The sequence below is a fragment of the Felis catus genome, chromosome A3, assembly GCF_018350175.1.
Source record: "Felis catus isolate Fca126 chromosome A3, F.catus_Fca126_mat1.0, whole genome shotgun sequence".
Taxonomy (NCBI): Eukaryota; Metazoa; Chordata; class Mammalia; order Carnivora; family Felidae; genus Felis; species Felis catus.
In genome coordinates, this window is record NC_058370.1 from 62,088,909 (window position 1) to 62,101,294 (window position 12,386).

At 37.3% G+C, this 12,386-nt stretch overlaps 1 protein-coding gene across 1 annotated transcript in view; it reads left to right on the forward strand.

Moving 5' to 3' along the window:
• TMEM131 (transmembrane protein 131) overlaps window positions 1-12,386 on the forward strand; it is a 239,896-nt gene that overhangs the window by 172,984 nt on the left and 54,526 nt on the right. The window contains exons 12-17 of the mRNA XM_003983920.6: window positions 3,851-3,959; window positions 7,402-7,510; window positions 8,314-8,467; window positions 8,561-8,731; window positions 9,804-9,914; window positions 10,013-10,147. Of these exons, the coding sequence (XP_003983969.2) occupies window positions 3,851-3,959; window positions 7,402-7,510; window positions 8,314-8,467; window positions 8,561-8,731; window positions 9,804-9,914; window positions 10,013-10,147 (789 nt within the window). The remainder of the gene's footprint in view (window positions 1-3,850; window positions 3,960-7,401; window positions 7,511-8,313; window positions 8,468-8,560; window positions 8,732-9,803; window positions 9,915-10,012; window positions 10,148-12,386) is intronic.

Sequence of the window (12,386 nt, forward strand, 5' to 3'; positions counted from 1 at the left end):
TTGGTGCAATAAAGAGAGAAAGAGAAAAGGAGAGAGTTAATAATACTGAATATAAAAATTTTCCTCTAGGGGCATCTGGGTGGCTCAGTTGGTTAAGCATCCTGCTTCTACTCAGGTCATGATCTCACAGTTTGTGAGTTCAAGCCCCACATTGGGCTCCATGCTGACAGCTCAGAGCCTGAAGCCTGCTTCAGATTCTGTGTCTCCCTCTCTCTCTCTGCGCCTGCCCTGCGCTTGCTCTCTCTCTCTCTCTCTCTCTCTCTCTCTCAAAAATAAATAAACTTAAAAAAAAAAAAAGGAAAACAATTAAAAAATTTTTTTCCTCTGGTAAGGAAAATCTTAGAGTAATATGTTACATGTGAGAAAACATTTTTCATCAAGTACTCTAAGCTCCTACTATTTACAGTGACTGTTTTAAATAAATAAATAGTTTTATTTAGCTATTTCTGTTATGGTGTTGTGCAGGCTAATAGCACTCACAAGGTGTCGTCGTCATTACTAATGAACTGCTACTTGCAGTCTTTAAGCGTGTTTGAAAATGGTCAAGATTCCATTCCTACTCTGACACATTCCGTAGAGTATGTGGAAGTCCTCTGCAAACTACAAAGCTTTATACGATCATCTCTCTAACAAATTTTGACCTCAGGGTAAAAGTGCTCATTTGAAAAAAGAATAAAATTAATACAACCACCAAATTTTGTAAATAGATGGAATCTTAGAAAATACCTAATCTAATCCCCTAGTGTTTTACAGGCAGGAAAAATAAGGCCCAGAGTAGGTGGGCAGCTTACTCAAACTGACACTTCTAGTTAAATACTTAATATCTTTTTTGTTGCATAAATTCATCAAATGGGATTGTCACGTACACTTCTGTACTGCTTTCCTTTCCTTTAGAAGAAGTATTAGTGTAGGTATGTAATATATGAAACCTTCCCATTTTATAGTCAAACTGCTTTGTTTTATTGTTAAAAATAACACACACACACACACACACACACACACACACACACTCTTTAAGGGATGAAGAGATTTGTATTTTAAACGATTGCTACTAATCGCAAGCATACTGATAATAAATATATCAATATGAACAAATCCACTTGCAGCCCCAGTTAGAGACTCCAAAGCAAATGAGAAGTTCAGAAGAAAGATAAAAGAGTTAAAATACCAAAAGACCCTGAGGCCAAGAGCTCAGGCTATTAAGATTTCCAGCTCAGAAAACTGCAGAACCATCCTTAGGGTCATCATTCCAGGCCCAGTAAAGACTAACAAGCAGTGAGGAGGGAGACGCCCCACCATCTGGTAGTAAAAGCAGTGTCTGTAATCTTTATGTGTAACCAACTTTCTTCCCTGTGATAGCAGACCAGTGCAAAAGGAGCAGTTTTTCTTCGTACTGTCTCAGGTGCTTCTTGTACCTTCATTCCACCTTTGTAGTCAGATTCCACCTTTACGGATGTACTGAAGGGTGGGTAGGGAGACGGGGAAGAACTTGGTGACTTGCAGGGACCTGACTGCACCCATGTTAGCAGGCGTGTGCCTGGTGGGTGTCACAGAAAAGAACTGTGTTCTTTCTATGGGAAGCATCAGGCTTTGACAACTTTATAAAGCCCCTGAAAAATCAGCAAAAAACTCCAGAAGCATTTTGAGACCAAAGTAAGATTCTAAATGAATTCTCTTTTTTTTTTTTTTTTTTTTTTTTTTTTTGAGAGAGAGAAAGAGATAGAGCACATGAGCTGGAAAGGGGCAGAGAGAGAGAATCTTAAGCAGGCTCCGCAGGGCTTGATCCCATGGTTGTGAGAGTGTGACCTGAGCCTAAATCAAGAGTTGGACACTTAACTGACTGAGCCACCCAGGTGCCCCCTAGTTGAATTCTAAAGGAAGAGTATTGATCAAGATTTGTGTACAATACCATGACTTCATTAATACATGTTTAGGCACTAGGATGCCAGTAAAGGGCCCAGGCCCTGAACCAAGTCAGGACATCTGGTTTCCAGTCCCGCCTCTTGATGCCTAGCTACTGAAACATCACTCCGTATTGCAAGGTTCTCTTCATCTGTAAAACAGGGAAGGAGATGGGGATCTTTAAGGTTCTTTCCAATGAAAAATGCTTTGTGTCAGTAAGGTAATAAAAAAGTAACTGCACCTTAAACTGTATTTATTTTTCTAGTTTGCTCCAAAAGTGCAAGCTTTTATGGTATTTGTTATTATAGATTTAGTTGTTGAATAGAAAAATCTTATTTTTTAAGTTTAAACTGTTCTGACCTCTCCAAGCTACACAGCCCTTCAGTCTACTGCTCAGTCCCACAGCTGAGAGTACAGCCTTGCCTGGTAACAGTGGCATGCCTCACTTACACAGCCATGCCCTAGGGAGGTAGAGAAAGTCCCATTAGAAGTGGGATCTGCAAGGGGCACCTGGGTAGCTCAGTCGGTTGAGTGCCCAACTTCAGCTCAGGTCATGATCTCGTGGTTTGTGGGTTTGAGCCCCACATCGGGCTCTGTGCTGACAGCTCAGAGCCTGGAGCCTGCTTCAGATTCTGTGTCTCCCTCTCTCTCTGCCCTCCCCCACTCATGCTCTGTCTCTCTTTCAAAAGTAAGTAAACATTAGGGGCGCCTGAGCAGCTCAGTTGGTTAAGTGTCTGACTTTGGCTCAGGTCATGATCTCATGGTTTGTGAGTTCGAGCCCTGCGTCAGGCCCTGTGCTGACAGCTCAGAGCCTGGAGCCTGCTTCAGATTCTGTGTCTTCCTCTCTCTCTGCCCGCTGCCCCCGCCCCCCCCTCCCCCAGCTTGCACTCTGTCTCTCTCTCTCAAAAATAAATAAACATTAAAAAAAAATTTTTTTAAGTAAGTAAAAAATAAATAAATAAATAAATAAATAAATAAATAAATAAATAAATATTTTTAAAAAGTAAGTAAATATTAAAAGAAGAGGAAGAGGAAGAAGAGGGATCTGCAAAAACACCGTGGCAGAGGAATACTGGCTCCCAAATTCACATCATTCTTCATTTTCAGGATGTTATTCAACATAGTCAGGATGTTACATTTGGTATGGTGGAGTTCTTTTTTAAAAATTTTTTTTTCAACGTTTATTTATTTTTTTTGGGACAGAGAGAGACAGAGCATGAACGGGGGAGGGGCAGAGAGAGAGGGAGACACAGAATCGGAACCGGGCTCCAGGCTCTGAGCCATCAGCCCAGAGCCTGACGCGGGGCTCGAACTCACGGACCGCGAGATCGTGACCTGGCTGAAGTCGGACGCTTAACCGACTGCGCCACCCAGGCGCCCCGGTATGGTGGAGTTCTTTAAGAGGGACCCTATCATAAATCTTCGTGTCTCCTTTTCTCATATATGACTCATTATACCTTTTTTTTTCCTGTTTTATGTGTTCATACCTAGTGTATGGTACTAGTTTGTCTCTAGATTTTTACACTCACTTACTGATCTTAAACTCTTCCTATGGCCATCATTTTATTGCATGAAGATATTCTGATGAAATTAATGTGCTGTTGTGCCAGTTTGACCTATTCTATTGCTTTATTGATAGAGCACACATGTGCCAGCAGGGCAGAGGGAGAGGGAGCTAGAATCTTAAGCAGGCTCCATACCCAGCATGAGCCCGTCGTGGGACTCAATCCCATCACTGTGAGATCATGACCTGAGCCAAAATCAAGAGTTGGACACTCAACCAACTGAGCCCTCAGAATAGGCTCCCCTGGCCTATTCTGTTTAAAGGGAGTGCATAAAGTTAAACTTCCATTTTTTTATTCTGCTGCATGTTTCCAGTACACTCTCCAGTGTAATGTAACTGAACCATGAGACTAAAATAATGATACATATTTTTTTCTGTTTGCAGAGTGTTCGACCTACACCACAAAATGACGCTATAACGGTACACTTTAAACCAATTACGTTAAAAGCTTCAGAAAGTAAATATACCAAGGTTGCAAGTATTAGTTTTGATGGTAAGTATTCAGCTTTCACTCTCTAATGGGGTGATCTTATTTTGATAAACTAGAAGACATCTGTACTGACATCTTCATATAGAAACCCTGACCATTTTACAGTCAGATTTTGTATTACTGCTTAGGTTGGTTTATCTTATAAACCATCACAAATTCTTATTTGATTGCTTCATCAAAGAAAATGCAGCTTCATAAAGAGAAATTAGTATTAGCAAATACATTAGGATTGGAATTAAATTTTTGTAATCTGGGCTTTCACATATATACCTAGTGAATATATAGTATTTAAGGTATTTACCTTAATTATGAAGTCATTATTTTTTGTAATTGAGTGACAATGTATTTGAGTTTCAGAAGCATGTTTGAGAACAGAAATAAAGTATTCCCTGTAACAGTTTCCTATATTGGCTTTTTAAACAGGGAAGACAGCTCTGCCTACCTAAAATAATAGCCTTTATGATAGCATTGTCAAATTAGATTACTTTACATATTACAATATGATTTCAAACATATATATTGTATATTTTGATATTTGAAATGTTAACCCAGACTTTAACATATCTTAATAGCATGTTTTTATCCAGCTTTATCTCCTATACTAGAACATTTATTGAATTTGCTGTCACAAAAATTTTTAAATAGTGATTTGATAGCTGCTTAACTATGTGTGTAATTACATTTAATAAGAACTGAAATCCAAATGGGGCTTTTCTCATAAGGGCCCTTGCAGGGTGAGGAGGCCTGAAGCTTATACTTTGGCTTTATGATGGAGCCACCTCTGCTCGTAGCCCACATTTCACATCTGCACTCCTCATCACAAGAGAGCATTTGATCACTGTGATCTACCGAGTATAGCAGAATACTGGAAGACTCTGCACAGTGTTTGTGAGGGCATCTGTGCTTACTCCTTGCACTTGAGGGCTCTGGGGAGGATCGGGAGCAGTGCACAATCTGGGTGCCAAGCTTTAGTGTTCATCCCATGAGCTCAGAGAAAACTCCCAGAGAAATCAAGATTAAGGGGCACCTAGCTGGTTCATTCAGTGGGGCATGCAACTCTTGATCTCAGGGTCATGAGTTTGAGCCCCATACTGGACATAGCACTTACTTAAAATAAATAAATAAAATGTTCAAAAAAGTTTTTTTTTAAGAAATCACAACTAAATATGTGGCATACTTTCATAACCCAGCTATCAAGAAATAGTACTGCAGAAGGTTTTGATGCCACAGTTATTTCCAGATCTTTGGTAAATTATCTTCTCTGTTGCTGGGATACCACAGTCATGTCCACCAGTATTAGCATCAGCAAGTACATTGTCTTCTCTTACTAAGAAGAGCGGCCAATAGTAATTCCTGACCCTAAGAACGTTTAGGATCCATCCTTCTGATAAATCCAAGTAGTGGGGGTGTGTTCACCAGGAACAGTTGTCCTATGTGGTTCTCCCACACTGTTCTTCTCCAGCTCCTGAGTTGACAACCCAGTGCAGTATTTCCCTTCTTGATATAAATGAATGTCAATAATGTTGGTTCTCCTGAGATCATAGATGCTAAAATAGTATTTCTTAAATTATGTAAAATTTAATATAAAGGAAAAGCGTCTTTTAAAAGTAAATGATACGTTTCTTGGGGCGCTTGGGTGGCGCAGTCGGTTAAGCGTCCGACTTCAGCCAGGTCACAATCTCGCGGTCTGGGAGTTCGAGCCCCGCGTCGGGCTCTGGGCTGATGGCTCAGAGCCTGGAGCCTGTTTCCGATTCTGTGTCTCCCTCTCTCTCTGCCCCTCCCCCGTTCATGCTCGCTCTCTGTCCCAAAAATAAAAAATAAACGTTGAAAAAACAGAAAAAAAAAAAAGGTAAATGATACGTTTCTTAAAAGTGGTTTTTAGGGGCGCCTGGGTGGCTCAGTCAGTTAAGAGTCCAACTTTGGCTCAGGTCATGATCTCGCGGTTTGTGAATTCGAGCCCTGTGTTGGGCTCTGTGCTGACAGCTCGGAGCCTGGATCCTGCTTCGAATTCTGTGTCTCCCTCTCTCTCTGCGCCTCCCCTGCTCATACTCTGTCTCTCTCTGTCTCTCAAAAATAAATGTTAAAAAAAAAGTGGTTTCTATTACCATGGGAATGGTGTCACCTTCTCCCTCCCCTTCCATCCTCCCATCCATAGTAGGAATATTGTATAGCCTCCTAAAATAATAAACCTAGTAATAGCCATATAACAAGCAGAAAGAAATGAGGTTTAATGGGAGGCATTTTTTTAAGTTTATTTTTTTATTTTGAGAGAGAGAATGTGTGCACACGTGGAAAAGAGAGAGAATCCCAAGCAGGCTCTGCACTGTCATGTGGAGCAGACGGAGCCTGAGGTGGGGCTCAGTCCTCTGAACCACGAGATCATGACCTGAGCCAAAATCAAGAGTTGGACACTTAACTGCCTGAGTTACCCAGGCACCCCTTCTTATTTGGGGGGAAAGGGGGGCAGAGGGGGAGTTTTTAAAATCTGAAATCACTGTCTATACATAGCCACATACTAGATGTCATACCCTTTTTGTTGTTGTGTTGTTGTTGTTTGTGCTAAAGTTGGATTACACACATTTGCAGAACTAACTGGAAGTGTTTCTGAAGTACCTTAAGTAGGATAAAGATAAACAGCTTCTTTATTTGCTTTGAAAAGAACATCTAATGGGTACCCAGATTGGATCCAACTGAATCTATTTCTGTAATTCCAGATGGATTTATTCACAGCTACTACAAAATGTAAAGATTTTACTTCATCTGTAAGGGCAATATGATGGCAGGGAGAGCCTTATACTATGAATTCGGGTAGGCTAATACACAACACCGGATGCTTCTTGCACCATGCTACTTTCTTGGTGTTTATAACAAGACTCTGGCCATACAAGGAATGTTATTTCTTAACACAGCTGTAAACCAGGGGTTCTCCATGGGGGCCAGTTTTGCCTCCTAGGCCAGGGGACATTTGTCAGTGTCCACAGACATTTTTGGTTGTCATATCTAGGGGCTGCTACTGCTATCTAACAGGCAGAGGCCTGGATGCCACCAAGCATCCTACAAAGCACAGCACAGCCCCTGCACCCCAGAAAGAACTAACCTGGCCTACAACGTTACTAGTGCCCAGGTTGAGAAGCCCTGGTGTGAGGAAAGTCATGGCTTATGGCTCTAGGGAAATAGCTCAAATACAGTGTTTTCCCTCTTGAATTGTGTTCACTTGCTAATTCCTTATCTGTTTAATCCCATTACTGGAAAATTAAAATATTTTTCTTCTTTTGGATAAAAAGTGTGATAATTTGATGTAAAATGTAAAAGTCTCCTCTTTGCCAATCTGAAACTTCAGCTTTGTTTTTAAGATTTTGTCAGCTTACATCAAGTCACTCTCATCCTGCTCTGTATATAAACTCTGATAGCAAAAGGTGACATTATTTTTTATGCTTCCTTTTAGCATCAAAGGCAAAAAAACCGTCTCAGTTTTCTGGGAAAATAACTGTTAAGGCAAAGGAAAAGAGTTATTCTAAACTTGAAATACCATATCAAGCAGAAGTTTTAGATGGGTGAGTTTCTCTTTAAAGTAAGCTTTCTAAGTTTTCACTAATCAGTAAATTTTGTTTTCCTACTCATTGACCCTAGCAAAAGTAGTATCCAAATTCACATAAACTCCATGGATTGTTGAAAAGAACAACTTCCACTGTAAAGGAGAAAAATCTCCTGTTTAACTTTTTTAGAAGAAAAAGGTAAATAGGATGATATAATGTGGGCTTAAATAAAGTCTTAATGATTCAGTAATACAATAGAAAAGTGAATCTATGTTTTTTAAATAATATTCAAATCATTGAAGCTGTTTCCTTTCTGTAATTCCTTCTGTAACATACAGTCAGTTGTGGCTTGTTATTAAGTTACATTGTCACTTGAAACAAAATCATTTATATTCCTTAATAAACTTATAAACAGTCTTCTAGAATTACAGCTTTTTATAAATGGGCAGTAAAATATGTAGTTCATTTTCTGATTATACTTGAAATAATAATAGTTCAATATCCCTCTTGGTAGGGACTCATTTTAACAAAGCTGGTTGCAATTAAATGATGAACATGATTTTTCTTAAGTAGCTTAAAACTTTTTCTGTTAATACATCCTTGATTTTACTTGACTGCATATAATTCAATGGAGAATAATTCTTTATATTACATGTCAATATTTTGTAAGCTAAGTTTTGTTTTAAATCATGTGCGATCTCTAAAATATTTATAGTTATACTTCTCCAGTTATGTCCTTAATGCTAAATGTAAAGTTATTAAAACAGATTTTAAATTAACACATGGAGGTAAAAATGATTTGTTTATGTTTTTTCAAATAGTTATTTGGGATTTGATCACGCTGCAACATTATTTCACATCCGAGACAGTCCTGCTGATCCTGTGGAAAGGCCAATTTACCTTACGAACACTTTCAGCTTTGCAATCCTCATTCATGATGTATTGCTACCAGAAGAAGCCAAAACAATGTTTAAAGTATGTCTGGGAACACCCATACTTTTAATTTTACTAATCTATCAACTAGATGATGCTGACACATTGTGTTTTTTCTCTCCCTTCACTTCCTAGGTTCACAATTTCAGCAAACCAGTCTTAATTCTTCCAAATGAATCAGGATACATTTTTACTCTGTTTTTTATGCCATCCACATCATCCATGCACATAGATAACAATATTTTACTTATTACCAATGCTTCTAAATTTCATTTACCTGTGCGGGTATATACAGGATTTTTAGATGTAAGTATGTTACCTACCTTTAAAATTTTAACTCTACCCATCTTTTGTGTGTTCAGCTATTATTATGCAATCATTTTGTACAGGTACATACTTAAATTTTGCCATTTTCTGAGCTCTACAAGTTGGTGTCATCCCTCCTCAGTCAGTACTTTTCAGATAACTGGTTTTCATCCTTCCCAGTGGCCATCTCTTATCATGTCACAGTTGAATCCTTCCCTTACAGCTTGTACTTAGATCTTTCCCACATTGTACTTTCTCTTGGTTTTGCTTTTAAACTGTTACAATCGGGAAAGTAAAAACAGACTAAGTAGGAGAAAATAATCAGCAGAAAAAAACAATACTACAGGGAGGGTGAAGAGGAAAGTATTTAAGGAAGAGATGACTCAAACTAGGAAATACAAGGTGAAGAAGAGAGTCAAATAATAAAGATGAAAGTAAGGTGGTAAAGACACACAGTTGGGAATAGTAGGAAAGAATAAAGGTCTTTCTAATACAGAAAATAAGCCAGAGGAAAAAAATCCAAACTAAGCTGTCCTTAGGATAATCAATGAAAGAACTTTAGATAAGAAATAAAACTGATAAGAAAGATATAAAAGCTAAAAAGAAAATTAGAACATATAAAGATGTAGTTCTCCAAAAAGCCAACATCAATAAGCATTTCAGAGCTGGGGGGACTTGCAGAATTATCCCACTTCTTGATTTGTTTTGCTTGAATAATTATATATCATGGCTGCTCTCATGAATGCATAATGTTTCCTGAGACCAAGGATTTTTTGCCTCATCCTCTAGGGCTCCACTTAACCTTCCCTAGTACTTTATCTTCCTATTTCTTTTATGTGCCTTTAGAGAAGCAATATTATTCCATAGAGACTATGAATGTTTTCATTTCTGATTACTCAAAATATTTCATTGTACAGAATGCTTAATTATATTTTATATATGTGTATATTTGTGTTTATTGACATAAAATATAGAAACCTTAGGATATCTTTATATAGCTACTTTCTCTTGATAACATTCTTTTATGTAAATGTGATTGTATATTTAATCTAGTTCTTTCATATCTTTTCAGTACTTTGTATTACCCCCTAAAATAGAGGAACGTTTCATAGATTTTGGCATATTGAGTGCTACAGAAGCAAGTAACATTTTATTTGCAATTATAAACAGCAATCCAATTGAGGTAAAAAAAATATATATATATGTTTTTATTCTAAATCACATTTAAGGATTTTATGCTAGTGCTGCAATAATCACTTTCATATCTTTCTCTTTTTTAAGTTGGCCATAAAAAGTTGGCACATCATAGGAGACGGTTTATCGATAGAACTTGTAGCTTCTGAAAAAGGCAATAGAACTACAATAATTTCAAACCTTCCAGAATTAGAAAAATCCTCTTTATCAGACCAGTCATCAGTAAGTAAATTTTCTTATTGTTGCCTTAAACTTAGATGTATGTCTAAACCCCAAGTAAAAAACTATTCCTACAACACATATTTCAGTTAATATTTTTGTGAGATTTATAGTAACATTTGTTATTTGATATTAAAAGGTTCTTGTGGGTAATCTACTTCAACCCCTCCTTTTATATTGAGGGCACTTGAAGCCCAAAGGAGTAAGTTCTGCCTTGTCATAAAAAGTTCTATAACAAAACTTAAGTAATCTCTTTGTAACACAAGTGTCATTATAAGAGAAATTCCCATAGGTACTAAACTAACCCTGTGTTCATTGAATTTACTTGGCCAAAAAGATGGCCCTGCACACTGGCAGAAAGTGTTTTCGATTATACAGAATATTTGTGGCCAGTTTTCTGTACTGATGAGAAGAGAGTATCAGTGAGGTAAACACTGTTTGATCCCTTTCTAGATCTGCCCTTGTACTTCTACTCTGTTGTATAAATAGGTACATTTATTTGGTCATAAAGGAGCATGAAACAGAGATAACAGATATATTAGTCAAAGCCCTTTCCACTACGGAAAGTGGAACTTGGAGTTTATACCTACTCAGAACAGAGCTAGTAGAGTCACCTTGTGTGAGGAGGAGCTTAACATATTATCCATTAAACTAAGGATAGAACTTTGTGTGGCAGTTTTAACAAAAGAAAGATAAAATGTCCTTACGCACAGAGATGGTTGACAAATATGCTTCCATGGAATGCCGTAGGCTATAAAAATTGATTTAAACAGTTTATACTAGAAGGATCCCCAAAAATAGTTATTTTGGAGAGCAGTTTGGCAATATATACCACTCCTGGGAATTTTTCCTGTGGAAATAATTTGAAGAAGTAAAAGCTGAGAGAATGGAGATGTTTATAGTAACATTACTAATAATTCAAATACTTGGGAACAGTCTAGTACATAAAGTAAATCATGATTTTATGATTGAATATGAAGTAAATAAAAATTTGATGATTGTGTGTGGAAGCTTGGAAGAGGATTTATGAAAAGGGGGAAAACAGTACTGATATATATTCTAATTGCAACTATGTAGCATTCAAGCTACATAATCAGACATTTGTGAATAGTGGTAATTTATGGGTGTGTATATTTCAGTAACTTATAGTGTATTAAATTTGATTCAAAAATAAAGCCTCCTTTTAAAACAAAGATATATCCATGAGAAGTAATATTTGTCACTGCAAATGAGATTTTATTTTTAATAGAAATAGAATGCTGAAAACAGATAATAATTAAGCCAGCCATTAATGTATTCCTTTCAACAGTAAAGAGTCAAATCATGTGTATATCTGCTCCCACGTGGTTGAGTTTTCTGTTTCCTAGTAAGACATTATAAACCCAATAATTCTAGAAATCTGGATCATTTCCTAACAATAAATAGCATATGTTAACACATACTATTTAAATTTGAGAGGTCCATTTAACAACAGAAAGCCTGTTTGACAATTTAGGGTTTTAGAATTAGCTTTTATATGAAACTCTAAATTTAAAAACAAGGGACAGAAAGATGAGATCATTGTTATGAACTCTTAAAATAGGAAGTTGTAGTGAGTTGCCAACTTCAAAATAGCAACTCCACAAAATGATTTTTTTAAGTTTACAGTGCCTAAACTTTCAACTGTTTTCCCAAAACCCAAAGCTATGAACTAAATTAGCATCCTGTTCCTTATGAAACACACATTGCCAACAAGTCCATGACCTTCAGACCTGTGTTCTGATTTGGGCAGCAGGAGTCATGATGAAAGTGTTAGAATTGCACAAAACCAACACAGAAAATGCTTCTAAAAAAGGAGAAAGCGAGTCTGTTTGGTGTGTCGACATTTGTTATTTTAAGGTAAATGTGAATTCTAGATAAAATATAACTACTAATAATTGAAGTACAGCTTCACAAACTGTACACAATTGAAGAGAGTGTGGAAAGAATGACACTGGACCACTGTCACACACCACTCACAAAAACTGACTCAAACCAGATGAAAGACTTAAATTTAAGACCTGAACCCATAAAGCCCCTAGAAGAAAACATAAGGGTAAGTCCCTTGACATCAGTCTTGGTGATGATTTTTTTGGATCTGACTGCAAAAGCAAAGGCAACGAAAGCAAAAATAAACTGTTGGGACTACATCCAACTAAAAAGCTTCTGCGTAACAAAGGAAGCCATCAATAAAAGGAAAAGACAGTGTACTGAATGGGAGAAG